The sequence below is a fragment of the Labeo rohita genome, chromosome 24, assembly GCF_022985175.1.
Source record: "Labeo rohita strain BAU-BD-2019 chromosome 24, IGBB_LRoh.1.0, whole genome shotgun sequence".
Classification (NCBI taxonomy): Eukaryota; Metazoa; Chordata; class Actinopteri; order Cypriniformes; family Cyprinidae; genus Labeo; species Labeo rohita.
In genome coordinates, this window is record NC_066892.1 from 13,508,197 (window position 1) to 13,524,855 (window position 16,659).

The 16,659-nt window shown below is 37.7% G+C and overlaps 1 protein-coding gene across 1 annotated transcript in view; it reads left to right on the top strand.

Annotated features, from left to right (window-relative positions):
• LOC127156144 (uncharacterized) overlaps window positions 1-16,659 on the top strand; it is a 37,210-nt gene that overhangs the window by 19,166 nt on the left and 1,385 nt on the right. The window contains exons 20-35 of the mRNA XM_051098879.1: window positions 438-612; window positions 2,188-2,315; window positions 3,522-3,589; window positions 8,262-8,452; window positions 8,535-8,657; window positions 9,015-9,234; window positions 9,447-9,589; window positions 9,691-9,788; window positions 9,962-10,071; window positions 10,248-10,381; window positions 11,600-11,704; window positions 11,788-11,886; window positions 12,276-12,389; window positions 12,988-13,107; window positions 13,224-13,407; window positions 14,937-15,208. Of these exons, the coding sequence (XP_050954836.1) occupies window positions 438-612; window positions 2,188-2,315; window positions 3,522-3,589; window positions 8,262-8,452; window positions 8,535-8,657; window positions 9,015-9,234; window positions 9,447-9,589; window positions 9,691-9,788; window positions 9,962-10,071; window positions 10,248-10,381; window positions 11,600-11,704; window positions 11,788-11,886; window positions 12,276-12,389; window positions 12,988-13,107; window positions 13,224-13,407; window positions 14,937-15,208 (2,284 nt within the window). The remainder of the gene's footprint in view (window positions 1-437; window positions 613-2,187; window positions 2,316-3,521; window positions 3,590-8,261; window positions 8,453-8,534; window positions 8,658-9,014; window positions 9,235-9,446; window positions 9,590-9,690; window positions 9,789-9,961; window positions 10,072-10,247; window positions 10,382-11,599; window positions 11,705-11,787; window positions 11,887-12,275; window positions 12,390-12,987; window positions 13,108-13,223; window positions 13,408-14,936; window positions 15,209-16,659) is intronic.

Sequence of the window (16,659 nt, forward strand, 5' to 3'; positions counted from 1 at the left end):
TTACAACTCACCCCGTGTTACAACACTCCCAGCTCTCTCCTATACAGATTTACAAAAGGTATTTTAAGCTCATTTCAGCTTTGATAATGAATATAAACCTTTTCGTTTGACCACCGGGTTCCCTGTGACTAAACGTTGGTCTTGATAGTCTCATGAATGTGCTTGTCAAAGATGGAGTGCTGACACCGTTGAGAGGGGCCGTGGGAAAGCAGACCCTCAAATTACGCTTTGTGCGACTCCACAGGGGAATCCCACCAGGATATCCTAGTTCCGCGACCCTTTCCTCCTCATGAAAAGATGTTTAGAATGATGCGGCAGGAAGCCAATTAAATACGACACATAGGTTGTTGTAGGGTGACAGAAAGGTTGCGATAGTGATCGTGACTAAGAGTAGTATGCAAGTGATGTTAAGGCACAGTTTCTCGACTTGTGTTTAGGAGGACTTTGTGACGAAGCCAACCCAGACGTCAAGTCCGTCTAGTGGCGAGTCTGACATCAAGAGCCCGGTGGGCAAGAGAGCGGATTGCGGGGCATGGAGTAAGTGGGCACTGAGAGCCTCCCCCCTCCTCCCTCTCTCGGCTGCCATTGCACTGACTCTCCATTTCCTTGCATGTAAGTTAAGACCCTGTGCTGTAGAGGAATGCTGAGATTAATGATCTGGTATGTTCCAGTATAGCTAGTGAAGCTTCTCATCCTTGACCGTCCAAGGAGATTCTTCAGTGAGAGCTTCCAAATGTTCCTGTTTTTTTTTTAATATGCTACGCATATACTCTGAGCTGCTAGATATCATATATGATCCCCAAAAGATAGTTGAACATGTCTTTGGGTACTAAAGTTGTACTTTGCAAAATGCAAGACCTTTTGTCATTATTTCATTTGAATTTACTGTTAATTAAAGAATCCCAAGATTATGTTTATTGGATAAATAGTGGATTTATTGTTCCAGTAATTGTTAACTAAAGTGCTAAAATAATGTTTCAAAATACACTACCATTTAAAAGATTTGTTAATGTTTTTCTACAAAATCTCTTATTGTAACCAAATCTGCATTTATTTGATTAAAAATACAGTAAAACAGTAATATTGTGTTTTAATATTAACTGTTTTCTACTGTAAAATATTTTAAAATTACATTATTCCTGCAGTGGCGGTGCTGAATTTTCAGCAGCCATTCTCCAGTCTTTAGTGTCAAAAACAGTTTTGCTGTTTAATATATTTGTGAAAATTTTTTTTACAGGGTCATTTATTTGAAATAGAAATATTTTATAACCTTGTAAATCTCTTTACTGTCACTTTTGATCAATTTAATGCATTTAATGCACCCTTGCCAAATAAAATTATTAATGCTAATTCTAAAAAAACGTACTCACCCCAAATATTTGTAGTATATGTATTATGTTTAGAGCTGTCAAACGATTAATTGCAATTTATCACATCCAAAACAAAAGATATTTTACATAATACGTGTGTGTACTGTAAATATTTATTATGTATATATATATATATATATATATATATGAATATATATAAATATATATACCTGTAAATATTTTTATATACATATTTGTGTGTGTATTTATATATACATAATAAATGTTCTCAGTACACACACATATATTATGTAAATACAAACTTTTATTTTGAATGTGATTAATCTAGTCCTGGGCAACGATTAATCATGATTAATCGCATCCGAAATTAAAGTTTTTGTGTACATAATATATGTGTGTGTAATGTGTATATTTATTATGTATAGATAAATACACACACATGCATGTATATATTTAAGAATAATATGTTATGCTTATATATTAAATATATTTATATATAATATAAATTATATGAATATATATATATACACATGTAAACACATGTAAATCTTTTCAAAATATATACTGTATGTGTGTGTCTTTATTAGTACATAATAAATATACACAGTACACATACGTACATCAACAAAAACTTTTATTTTGGATGCTATTAATTGCGATTAATCGTTGCCCAGCACTAGATTAATTGCGATTAATCGCTTGACAGCCTGTTTTAGCATCTGTGTGCATCTTTCTTTAAAATAATTGGCAATTGATCTGATATTTTGTTCAACAATATTCCTACATTTTTGTCTGTGTTAATCAACATTTAAACTTCAGCTGTCATCTCTTCATATGTGTGTTCCTGTTCCTGCAGCCTCTCCATTGCTCTCAGTGTTCTACCTTGGAGGAAGCATCGAGTTCTCCAACCTCAGCTTCTCTCCAGACCTGGCAGACCCGTCGTCGACACAGTTCCGCCTCCAGTCTCAGGCGCTAAGCCATTACGTAAGCATAAACATACATAACAGTGTCTCTGTGCCGTCCTCGGCAACAAAGCCGGTTTCTCCGTGATCTCTCCGGAATGCGGCCGCTCTCCAGAGACCACTCAAGGAGCGATGCTCGGCCCTGGCACTTTCAAACGCAAAGTCCGCCAGAGCTGCAGGTCCAGTGGTGCGCTCGTCCCTCATTGTCACCCTTTTAAATGTAAAGCAGGCTCTGCCGAGTCTTCGGCCGCTCCGTGGCCCTCTTAAATGTAAAGCCAGCTGTAACCGGAGCCCGGCTCGGTGTGAGGCGGTGCGGTGAGACCGGCTCCCAGAGGACTGCGGCTTTTCAGGGCCGAGGACAAGAACGGTGTTTGTGAGAGGAACAGGGCCCAGGCAGGCTGAGTGAGAGGAAGAGCAGTCCTTCAATAAAAACATTGTCTGTGGGCTTCCTCACACACAATCAGATGCTCTGTACCTCTTTGCTGAGAGGCTGCAGCCAGCGGAGAAAAGAAAGGTAGACCAGGGGACAGAGCAGGCCAGGAGAGAGAGGGAAAGTAAGGATTTAGGGCACCGAAAGAGAGCGCAGGAAAGTCTGCGCCAAAAAAGCCAGTATCATGGGAATGGTTGGCATTTGTGTCTGCATTAGGCGTGAGATTAATAGAGGCCGATGAGGAAACGGGCCAAGTGTGGCTTCTCGTCTGGCACGATGCTCTAATTAGCCTAAACGTAATCTGTGTCGTGCCTGTAATCCTGTTTAATAGCGAGCGAATGCGATTGTGAGAAGTGACGTCCTGCGGGTGTGCGCCCTTGCTCATAAAACTCAGTCTAAACCCGCCGCCCGCCCCTTCCATCCAGCACTTCGGGATGACATTGAGCCCCAGACAATGGCGCTGTTGTTGCCCAAAGCTCTTGTTGCTCAAAGCCAATCGCACAAGAACAGCGCTTTTGTGCCAAGGCTGCAGGTCTCGCCTGGGCCACTGATGTCTCACCTTCTTCAATGATGTCACACCTTCCGTAGCTCTGATGTCACTGAGACGTCTCAAAATACTGTTTATATCGGGCGGAAACTTCATGACCTTGGTAGATGTTATCAGCGCTTTGTTTACGGCTTTCAGAAATAGGTTGAGAATGGAAATAGAATAGCGGCTGATGTTTGTCATGGTAATTTGTTTTGTTTTGTTTTTATTATCTCTTTACTTCCTTTCACGTGATGTGCCGTGGATCTAAGTTCTCAGAGTTGTATGATTCTTCACCGTGGAGCTCGTATTACCAGCACTCAGGAATTATTGCATTTAGGTGAGTCTGTACATAAACACAAATATCACAGTATGTTTAAAAACGACATCAAAATTGGCCTTTTCTATCCATTGCATTTATGTGCAAACATGCAAAACAACTTCTGATTGGCTAAAAAAAGTGTTGTTGTTTTTTTTGCTGTTTTGCAGAACTTAGAAAAAGTTGTGGTTTCTGTCTGTTATATCTGTCAGACATTAAGGATATATGTATATATATACAGTGGAGATCAAAATTAGAGGATAATCTATAAATACTTTATTTAAAATAAAAATATTGCAAGTTTGACATTTAAGGCATTTAAAAATAATTATTATGTGGAAAACACAGTGACCAAAATTAGAGAACAGTTACTACTGTAGCACAAGAGAAGATTACGACTAATATTTTGGAAGTTTACAGTTGTCAGAAATTAATAGGAAGTGTAGAGGCACTTCTTTGAATGACTTCAGCACATCTGCAGCCTCAAGACATCACTGGTTTCTCAGACTGTGCTTCCGTGATCTTGATCCACTCTTCAAAGATTTTCAGTCGGGTAGCTAAGGACTCTGAGCTGGCCATTTCATTATTTCAACTTTCTTAGCTTTAAGGAACTGCTTAGTCTGTTTTGCATTGTGATGGGGGATTGTCTTGTGTGAAAATTGCAGGCTGACTGAGAGATGCTCGCAGGGAAGGAACTGCACGTTTCTGAAAGAGGTTCTGATAAACATTTGCATTCACATTGCCATGTATTTGTTTAAGAGGCCCAATTCCAAGAAAAACATCCCTCAATCCATGATACCTCCTCCTCCACATCTCACCAACTTCTTTACCCACTTGGGGTTCAGACTTTCCCCAGTTTGGCACCGAACAAAATGTTTCCCGTCGGACCCAAATGCATTAAACTTGTTCCTAGGTTGTTCTCTAATTTTGATCTTCACTGTATATATCTAACATTGCCAATAATATTTTATTTAATTAACAGAAACAATTTTAATAATTTTAGTTAACAACAAAACTGAAATTGTCTTACAATATCTTAGCAGTTTGTCTTACAGTTACAGCTGTTGTTCAGTGATGCAGATGTTATGTCTGCTGGCAGTTTCAGCAGTGGTACAAGTAGCAAATCTAATGGGATTTACTTCTCTTATATGCCAGTCCTGCTCTAATGTGGTCATTTGAGGTCATCTGCTGCATATATACAGTGGAGATCAAAATTAGAGAACAATCTATAAATACTTTTTTTTTTTTTTAATATTGTTAATCTTGTTTGTTTATTTCTATAGCACAAATTAATACAACCATTGTTGCCCAAAGTGCTGTACAAAATTAGAAAACCAAAAAAACAACAAAAATAAAACCAGAAGAAAACATTTACATAATTATACAAAGACAATGACATAGCACCACACAGGAACTACACAAAGAAACATAAAACTCAGCACTCAGAGAGATTAAAAGCCTGAGTTAATAAATAAGTTTTCAACAATGATTTAAAACTAGAGATTGTCTGAGCTGATCTAATACTCAAAGGTAACAAATTCCACAGTTTCGGGGCAGCAAATGAAAAGGCGCAATCACCCTTAAATTTTAATCTAACTCTGGGAATTGTTAAAAGTTGCTGATCAGAAGATCTCAAGGATCTGACAGAAGTGTGACATTTTACTAAGGTACCAAGATATGTTGGAGCTAAGCCATTTAAAGATTTAAAAACAAACACTAAAAGTTTGTATTCTATTTGAAAACGAACCGGCAGCCATTTAAGAGAGAACAAAATCGGCGTAATATGCTCATGCTTGCGTGTACCTGTAAGCAGTTTAGCTGCCGCATTTTGAACTGCCTGCAACCGTGCCAAAGCTGTTTGGTTAACTCCTGTATATAAAGTGTTACAGTAATCGAGTCGTGAAAAAATGAAGGCATGGATGAGTGAAAATCTTCATCGCTTACATTTTGAAGGAATATTAGCTGTGGGTGTACCACTTTTATACCAACAAGTTTGACATTTAAGGCATTTAAAAATAATTATTTTGTGGAAAACACAGTGACCAAAATTAGAGAACAGTTACTACTGTAGCACAAGAGAAGATTACAACTAAAATTTTGGAAGTTTACAGTTGTCAGAAATTAATAGGAAGTGTAGAGGCACTTGCTTTGAATGACTTCAGCCCATCTGCAGCCTCAAGACATCACTGGTTTCTCAGACTGTGCTTCCGTGATCTTGATCCACTCTTCAAAGATTTTCAGTCGGGTAGCTAAGGACTCTGAGCTGGCCATTTCATTATTTCAACTTTCTTAGCTTTAAGGAACTGCTTAGTCTGTTTTGCATTGTGATGGGGGATTGTCTTGTGTGAAAATTGCAGGCTGACTGAGAGATGCTCGCAGGGAAGGAACTGCACGTTTCTGAAAGAGATTCTGATAAACATTTGCATTCACGTTGCCATGTATTTGTATAAGAGGCCCAATTCTAAGAAAAACATCCCTCAAGCCATGATGCTTCCTCCTCCACATCTCACCAACTTCTTTACCCACTTGGGGGTCAGAATTTCCCCAGTTTGACACCGAACAAAATGTTTCCCGTCGGACTCAAATACATTAAACTTGTTCCTAGGTTGTTCTCTAATTTTGATCTTCACTGTATATATCTAACATTGCCAATAATATTTTATTTAGTTAACAATTTTAATCATTTTAGTTAACAACAAAACTGAAATTGTCTTACAATATCTTAGCAGTTTGTCTTACAGTTACAGCTGTTGTTCAGTGATGCAGATGTTATGTCTGCTGGCAGTTTCAGCAGTGGTACAAGTAGCAAATCTAATGGGATTTACTTCTCTTATATGCCAGTCCTGCTCTAATGTGGTCATTTGAGGTCATCTGCTGCACTCAGTGCACTGCTTTCTCCATAGTGCTGGCACAGCATACCAATAGCCTTTATTTTCTAGTCTGGTGCCATTCAATGCTATATGAAATGTGAGGAATACTAAGTGTGTGTTTTTCTGGTAGCTTTGAATGAAGGCTTTTTTAGGATGACCAGGCATTGTTCCACCTCGTCCTGTTTAAAAAATGCACCTAATAAGCTTTCATGTACAAAATTTGGGATCAGTAAGATTTTTTTTTAAATAAGTGAAACATTTTTTAAGCAGGGATGCATTGAATTGATCAAAAGTTGCAGTAAATACATTTATAATGTTACAAAAGATTTCTGTTTCAAATGTGATACTGACGACTGGAGTAATGGCTGCTGAAATACATCAAGAATGCATTACATTTTAAAATACATTATATAAACTGTTATTAAGTTGGCTTGAAAAAGCCAACTTACTGATCTCCTATCTAAGCCTATTACTACTATTATAATAATAGTAGCATGCTAATAGCATGCTAATCATGCTAGAATCATGCTAGTAACTTGCTAGTAGCATGCTAATCAAGCTAGAATCTCGCTAGTAACATGCTAATAACTTGTTTATCATGCTAGAATCTTGCTAGTAACATGCTAATCATGCTAGAATCATGCTAGCAACATGCTAATTGTGCTAGAAACATGCTAGTAACTTACTAATCATGTTAGAATCTTGCTATTAACATGTTAATCCTACTAGTAACATGCTAATCATGTTAAAACATGATACTAACATGTTAATCATGCTAGCAACATGTTAGTAACTTGCTAATCATACTGAAAACATGTTAGTAACTTGCTAATCATACTGAAAACATGCTAGTAACATGCTAATCATGGTAGAAACATGGTAGCAACGTGCAAATCATGTTAGAATCTTGCTAATAACTTGCTAACCATGCTAAGACATGCAACTAACATGTTAATCATGCTAGCAACATGCTAGTAACTTGCTAATAATACTAAAAACATGTTAGTAACATGTTAATCATGGTAGAAACATGCTAGTAACTTGCTAACCATACTACTAATATGTTGGCAAGATGTTAATAATGTTAACAACATGATAGTAACTTGTTAATCATGGTAGAAACATGTTAGTAACATGCTAATCATGCTAGCAACATGCTAGAAACGTGCTAATCATGCTAACAACATGCTAATCATGCTAGAAACATGTTAGAAATATGCTAATCATGTTAACATGCTAGTAACATGTTAATCATGTTAGAAAAATGCTGGCAACATGCTAGAAACATGCTAGTAACATGCTAATCATGCTAACAACATTGTAATCAGCCTATAAAAATACAAGCAACAAGCTAATCATGCTAAAACATGCTAACATGTTAAATCATGTAAGCAATGTGTTAAATCATGCTAGCAACTTTTTATACTTTTACAACTGCTTCAAACTTTCAGGCGAGGTTTTCTCAAACAAACTTAAAGTTTGTTCTCAAACTTCACTCATCTAGTTGTGTTTTAGAATATTACATTTTTTACTGTATTTTTGCATGTAAATGCAAATAAAATGCCTCTTTGGTGAGCATAAGCGGTGAGACTTCTTTCAAAAACATTAAAAAAATCACACCGACCCCAAACTTTTGAACAGTAGTGTAGGTGAGATGCCTCACTGCATCTGTGCAAACTTAGTATTCAGTTACCCAGCATCATTATTTTGGTCTGTTTCTACATTTTGCATCTGTTAACACATGCATTGTTCCCCATTAGCACATGCACTCAAACAGTTTTAGGTGTTTTCATCTTGTTAAAAGTCATGTGTCCTGATGACAGTGAAGGAGTGGAAGGTCTTTGTGTGTACTACTGGAGTAAATTCTCTGCTCCTCCCGCTATTGCTGAGGAACTACGGAAAGTGAACCCATCCCGGTTGCAGCGGCGTCTACCTGGAACCAACAAGGTCCTTTTTAGCAGGAACGAGGAACGTTACTACATGGAGAGGGACGAGGACACACTGCGTCTGCTGGGTTAAGAGCATTTCGTCCCTGTTTTTGTCCTTTCCAAAGTGAGGCAAACATCTTGTTTGAATGTGTGCTTCTGTGTCTGCAGGTTTGAATCCAGATGACAGTGGTGATGGCGAGGATGAAGATGATGAAGATTCTGATGACAAAGCGGAAAAAATCAAGAACCCAAACTCTTTACAGAGTGGCAAGTGGCAGTTGGGGCTGCAGGGTACAACCATAATACACTGTAAAGCCTGTTGAGTTTACTCACATGATTTATGAACACTGACTCATTTGAGTTGCCAAACGTTGGTTAAACTAAGCTCTTCTGCATCCTCCACGATACGTCGTGCCATGAGCGAAGAAAAAACACAAGTAAGCCGTGCATAGGTAAGGCAATTCAAATGCAACCATGTCCCATTAATCCTCTGAGTAAACTCTGCATGCCAGTCCTTCAACCAGGCAGGTTTTACAGTGTACTATCACTATCATACTATCATGAAAACTCCTCTACAATCATTATTTTGGTTGTATTTTTTATTTATGCACTTATTTTGATCATATCTTGCTCTCATCTGCCTAACAGCCATGTCTTTTGACCTGTACGCTAAGTACGGGAACAATCGCACACTCAGTCTTGTCAGTCCGAAGAAGCCGTATTACCAGTGGAGGCTTCGGGTGCCATCCGGTCACGTCGTGCGGCTTGTCGTCCTCACACTTCAAGGGGCAACACCAGGAAGCTGCTCTGCCAACAAGTTGTCTGCTTATGATTTCCTACTGCCGCTTCAGAACAAGATCATCGCCAGGTAAATGGGACAGCACATGAGGGAAATTCAATTTTTGTCCATTTGCATCTTTCAGTGTTTTGGTGTTGTTAATATTATGTCCCTTTTTACAATATGTAATGTAAGTCTCAGTTATCCACAGAATGTGTCTGTGAAGATTCGGATCAAAATACAGCACAGACCATTGTCAAAGTAAAGTTGCCTAAACATCAAACATCTCTCTTTTTTTCCAGATGGTGTGGTCTGCCAATATCAGGAACGTCCCCTGTAATGAAACTGACATCTTCTGGAAACGTCATGCTTGTCACATTTTCTTTCAGTCGTCAGAGGCAAGGAGCCATCTTCAAAGCTTACTTCCAGGCTATACCCAAAACCGGTGTGTGAATTAGCAGTCAGCACGAGACTCTATCATTTTAGTCATTATTCTCCTCAGGTATCAGAATTCTTTAGTTTGTCACTGTTTTTTTTTCCCTGTAGAGTGTGGTGGTTTCCTCACTGCGTGGAATGGCACGGTGACGTCCCCTTACTACCCCGCCTACTACCCTCCAAATGTAGACTGTAACTGGAAAATCAGGGTGAGCTAAGGCTAAAGGCTTTCCCATGTATCCCATGAGCCCCCAGTGTTAGCAAGCATGCCCTGTGGACCCCATTCAGCGGCCTGGGATGCTTCCTCTTTGAGACGAGGAGCGCGGGGTGGCTGATGCTTTGTGTAAGAGTGCGTCCGTTGAGAGTCTGGTTTCCTTTTTAGGCTCCGTTGCCGGGATACCTTCTCTCTGTGACCATTGTGATGCTAGACATTCAGGATTCACCAGCCTCAAGCACCTGCGAAAAAGATTGGCTGGAAATAGGCGGCGTCAAGTGAGTGTCATGTCATTCAGAGGTTCATGAGTAGAAAACAGTTGGCTTAGACCTCCCTATATGAGCTGTGGGACTACATGTACTGGGTTTATACTATATGAGAATCATATCAGATGTTTTTGCTAAACTGTGAGCATACTTGTGTGCATGTGTACGTTTTTCTTACACTTTCACAGACTCTGTAACCCGATTGGGGACAGCAGCAGAAAGAGGATCTATTCTTCACCCGTTCTGCTGCACTTTCACTCGGATGAGTCTTTGACCCATAAAGGTTTTTACCTGATCTACAGGGCCTTCTCTCCTGAAAGCGGTGAGTTCTTTATGTGTTTATACATATTTTGGACTATGGGGGGGGGCATTATTTTGATGATGTGAAATGGTTGCATTCGGTGAGCTACTGGCGCTACCTGTTGCTATTTTTACCACAGCACAACTCGGAAAATGAAATACTGATACGATGACCAGAGCTACTGAAAGAGCTTACAGGTGGTGATGGATATAAGTGCAGGCTTAAACCAAATGCTGTACCATTGATTTTTTCCCCACAATGAATCTAAATGCTTGGATATTGAGTGAAATCCACGCTGAGAAACTCCTTCAGTGGCTGCTGCGTTATGACAAGCGTTGGCATGTGTACATCCTACCAGGATGGCATCTAGCGTTTCTTGTTTCTGCCGTTTGTAAGCTCTTTCAGTAGCTGTGGCTTCTTATCGCTAGGAAAGCAGTGATGACTTACATCGATTCTCTTGTTGCCCTTCGATTGAAAATTACAACTAAAAGCCACACAATGTGGCATTGTACCAATAGTTGTGTTGCAGTAAAAATAGCAACAGGTAGCACCGGTAGCTCACAGAGTGCAACCATTTTACCTCATCGGAATAATGCCCCTTTTGCCCTGTTCAGGGCAAACAAGGGACTCAGGAACAACAATCACTAAACAAAAAATGTATATATATATTTCAGGTAAAAAAAAATTATTCAGGTAACAACAAAATATTAAGAATCAAGTTTAGGTAAACTTTTGAATGGGGTAATTTTTATAAATTCAACTATTATTTTCTCTTGTGGACTATATGCAAATGTCTTTAATGTGAAATATCCTATTCAGGTCAGTACTGAATAAAAAATAACATGCATTTTGTATGATCCCTCTTATTTTGGTAAGGTGAACATTTTGCAGATTCTGCAAGGTGTATCTAAACTTTTGACATAACTGTATGCCCCACATTTTATGTGCAACCCTGTTATTGCATGTTTTTTGACAATTAATTTTACCACGCGGTAGGACAAACAAATAATTTCATTTCATTTAGTCTATTTTTAAACATTTCAGTGCACTGCATTTGTTAAGCTCAACCCTGTTACCTATGTTACTAGTGGAAAAAAGGTCAAAAATGACTTTTTTGAAGATTAAATGACTCTGATTGAGATTAAATGGTCCAATTTGATCCCTATTCCCTATACACTTAATCATTGTACAATTTGTACATTCCCATAAGTACTTATAATGCTTATTTTCCCACATCAGCATGTCCGAGGCAGTTCCGCTGTGGAGATGGCAAGTGTATTCCTCTGAGGAAAGTGTGTGATGGAGAAAAAGACTGTTCTGATGGACGAGACGAGGCCAAATGCAGTAAGTGCATGAGTTAGATTTTTCATACATGCCTTTCAGCCAAGCATGTTGTCTTATTTACCACGGTTCCTCTTTCCTTTTAGACACATGTAAACAAGGAGAAGTTTTTTGTATGGGTCAGTGCAGACCACACAACCAGTGTAACATCGCATGTGGTGACAGCAGTGAAGAGAATAACTGTGGTAAGAGTGTATTTTAATTAATCCTTAAGATGATTTTATACTTCAGCATGCACAATTGCTCGTTTTCTGCGTTTACCAATACTCAGAGATGTCTATTTTCATTGCTACAGACGTGTGGAGAGAGTTTGTGGTAAGACCTGCCTATGTTTCGGTGTGTTTGTGTGTGTGCATGTATTCACCTATATGTACGATCACATGACGAACTTGCTTGACCAACTTGAACATGAGTGGCGTCTGCATTGGAAAATCTAAACTCCCATTTGCACAGATTCCTATTGGAATGACTGGATTTTGCCTGCAAAATTTTGACAAGCAAAGATACATGTGACCAACAACTTATATGTTTGTCAAGCTCATTTCTTTTTGTGTTCAATTTGCCCACCTTTTAGGAGGTAAATGTTACCATATATGCCCAAACAAAGTCTGCCTCCCCAAAGCCTCAGTGTGTGATGGGATTTTGGACTGCAAAGATCGCAGCGATGAACTCAACTGCACAAGAGCATGTGAGTAAATGTCAGCTGTCTTACTTACAGTTCAGTTCTGCTCTGTTTCATCATCTTTCCATGCTTACAGGCTCAAAAACATATGTGACCCTGGACCACAAAACCAGTCATAAGCAGCACGGGTGTAATAGCCAACAATACGTTGTATGGGTCAAAATTATAGATTTGTTTTTATAGCCAAAAATCATTAGGGAATTAAATAAAAATCATGTTCCATGAAGATATTTGCAAATTTACTACTGTAAATATATCAAAACTTAATTTTTGATTAGTAATATGCATTGCAAAGAACTTCATGTAGACAACGTTTGGATTTTCTCAGTTTTTTTTTTTTTTTTTTTTGTACCCTCAGATTCCAGATTTTAAACTAGTTGTATCTTGACCAAATATCCTGTCCTAACAGACATCATACATCAATGGAAAGCTCATTTATTTAACCTTCAGATGATGATAAATCTCAATTTCAAAAAATTATGACTGGTTTTGTGGTCCAGGCTCACCTTTGGACAATCAAGCCACCTGTATGTCAGTACAAACACATTCATAACAAACACAACATTTTTTAATGCTGAATATTGTGTTTCTCTGATCACTGTAGTTTCGAAAGGATGCTCTCCTTCCTCCTTCAAATGTGCCAGTGGCAAGTGCTTAAGTAAGATCAATCCGGAGTGTGACGGCATTAAAGACTGCAAAGATGGTTCAGATGAATTGCGCTGTAGTGAGCATTCTTATAGAATTACCTATTTACCCCAAAATTATTACAGACAGTTACATTTTTCTTGCAAGGAAGATTCTTGCATAACAAATTGTACAAATGTTATGCTGTAAATGTAGGTTGTGGCACGAGGCCTAGGAAGAGGGCAAAGATTGTGGGTGGAACGGATGCCCAGACAGGCTCATGGCCGTGGCAGGTCAGCCTTCAGATGGAGCGCTATGGTCATGTGTGCGGGGCATCTCTGGTGGCCAGCCGCTGGCTCGTCTCTGCAGCTCACTGCTTTCAGGACTCAGATGCAATCAAGTGAGGTTTTATTCAGGCACATGCACTACTGTTCAAAAGTTTGGGATCAGTTTTAAATATTAGTACTTTTTTTCAGCGATGCATTAAATTGTGATAAGTGATAATAAAGGCATTTAGAAAATCTCAGAGATTTCTATTTTAGACTACTTCTTATTTGAACTATTTTATTCATTAAAAAATCCTAAATTATTTTATTTTATTTTAATTTATTCCTTAATGTTGCAGGCTATTTAAATGGTTAGTTCACCCCAAAATTAAAATTCTATCATTAATTTCTCACCCTTATGGCATTCCAAACCTAGGACCCTGAGAGATGTCAACGTTTTATCGATCAACATATTGCACCCAGATAGCACACGTACATCTGCAAGATGTCTGTTAAAGATCACTTGATCTGGAAAGCACCTGCTGTGTACAGACATCTAACAGACGTCTGTAAGATGTCAGTTTTACATACATTCTAAATCATAAACGTCTTAAAGACATCTAATAGACGTCTATTTGACATCTGATAGGAAACGTCTTATCGATCAACGTATTGCACCCAGATAGCACATGTACGTCTGCAAGATGTCTGTTAAAGATCACTTGATCTGGAAAGCACCTGCTGTGTACAGACATCTAACAGACGTCTGTAAGATGTCAGTTTTACATACATTCTAAATCATAAACATCTTAAAGACATCTAATAGATATCTATTTGACGTGCTTTTATCTACAATACGTCTACTGGACGTCTCCTATCAAAATGTCAAATAGATGTCTTTAAGATGTTTATGATTAAGAATGTATGTAAAACTGACATCTTACAAATGTCTGTCAGATGTTTTCCAGATGCTTTCCAGATCAAGTAATCTTTAACAGACATCTTGCAGATGTACGTGCTATCTGGGTGATTTCCACAGGGGCATTTTTGTTCAAGGCCTTGAACAGAATCGACTCAAAAGAGTGATTTATTTGCGAATGGTGAATCGTTTATCTCCCAGATAAAAGAGACAGCACGCTTGGAATAAAATATGTTTTTTTTTTTTACAATGTATTGCATAAAAATGCAATACATGGTAAAAATGTATTTTTAAATCTACTCTTAAATGTACAAATTTTCCAAAACGTTACTGAAGTAAATGTAACGGAGTAAATGTACTTCGTTACTACCCATATCTATTTATGACCCTGCATAGACAGCAACGCAACTACCACGTTCAAGGCCCAGAAAGGTAGTCAGAACATTGTTAAAATAGTCCATGTGACATCAGTGGTTAAACCTTAGTTTTATCTTAATTTTATTTCAGTCTTTGAAGCATGTTCACAACAGTAGTTGCTTTGCTGTCAATGCAAGGTCAGAAAGCTCTCTGATTTTATCGAAAATATCTAAATTTGTGTTCTGAAGATGAACAAAGGTCTTACAGGTTTGGAATTACATGAGGGTGAGTGATTAATGACAGAATTTTCATTTTTGGGTGAACTATCCCGTTAGGTCTGTTGTCACTAGGACTCCAGGTATGAAGTGTTTGCTCATGTTTTGGCAGGTATTCTGATGTGCGATCATGGAGGGCCTACATGGGTATGCGAGTAATGAACTCTGTCAGCAACGCAGCAGCCACCAGGCAAATCCGCCGCATCGTCTTGCATGCGCAGTATGACCAATTCACCTCTGACTATGACATTGCCCTTTTAGAACTTAGTGCCCCTGTGTTTTTCAATGAGTTGGTACAGCCTGTCTGTGTTCCTGCTGCCTCTCACGCCTTCACCTCTGGAACCAGCTGCTTCGTCACTGGATGGGGGGTTCTGTCAGAAGAAGGTACAGCAAAACATGTGAAAAAACAATTGCTGCTTGTTGAGATTAAACAAAACAACATAAGCATTGAAAGACATGATTCATACGATGACTAAAGATCAGCAAAACATTCTAAAGAAATCGTTTATAACCACACCCACCAAAAAATTCCCAGGATCCCCGCTAAAACCAAAAAATCACACATATGCTACCTATGAATGCCTGAATGCCTTTTACATTTCCGTGGTTCTCAGAAGCAGAAGTCATCATAGTTGGGTAATCATCTGAAGTGGTGAATGGAAACTGAAACTACTCCTTTTGCCCCATAGCAAAAGAAAAATCTGTGGTAACATTTTTATGACCTTACAAAAGAGGAGCAAAAATTTCAAGAGAATATTTTCAAATTTGCCTTTATTCCTTCAGCTGTTGTATTAGAAACACTAACACAGCTCAACTAACAAAAACTAGTTTTCTTAAATTTAAAGCCAAGGTAATAAAACACAAAGGAAAGATGTACTTTAAATAATAAATGTGTGTGTGTCAAAAGTTTTTGAACAGAAAGATTTTTAATGTTTTTTTTAAGAAGTCTTTTCAGCTCATCAAGCCTGCATTTATTTAATCCAAAGTACAGCAAAAGCAGTAAACTTTTGAAATATTTTTACTATTTAAAATGACCGTTTTCTATTTGAATATATTTTAACATGTAATTTATTCCTGTGATCAAAGCTAAATTTTCAGCATCATTACTTTAGTCTTCAGTGTTTTGTTTTTTTTTTTTGCTTTGCTGTTCAAGAAACGTTTATTATTATTATCAATATTTAAAACAGTTGAGTACATTTTTTTTTCAGGGTTCTTTGATGAATAGAAAGATCCAAAGATCAGCATTTATCTGAAATAAAAAGCTTTTGTAACATTATACACTATACCACTTAAAGTCAATATCATTATATATCTATATATATTTATTTTTCCTTGGGAAAGAAGTTTTAGAAGACATTTATAATGTTACAAAAGATTTCTATTTCAGATAAATGCTGTTTTTCTGAACTTTCTATTCATCAAACAAACCTGAAAAAATTCTATTCAGCTGTCTTCTACATAATAATAATATCATAATAATAATTACAATAATAAATGTTATTTAAGCAGCAAATCAGAATATTAGAATGACTTCTGAAGGATCATGTGACTGGATAAAGATGCTGAAAATTCAGCTTTGAAATCACAGGAATAAATTACATTTTATAATATATTCAAATAGAAAACAGTTATTTGAAATAGTAAAACATTTTTGCTGTACGTATATTTGCTATGGAGAACTTAAGTAGAAATTATTTTTAAATGCATGTATGACTAATAAGAAATGAATTTATTTTCATTTTTTAAGTATTTTCATATCTGTAAACTTCAAAGAGCAGAAGTGAAGTCAGATTTAACAGTTAAACACCATTTCATGTCATTAAATGCATTGTTTT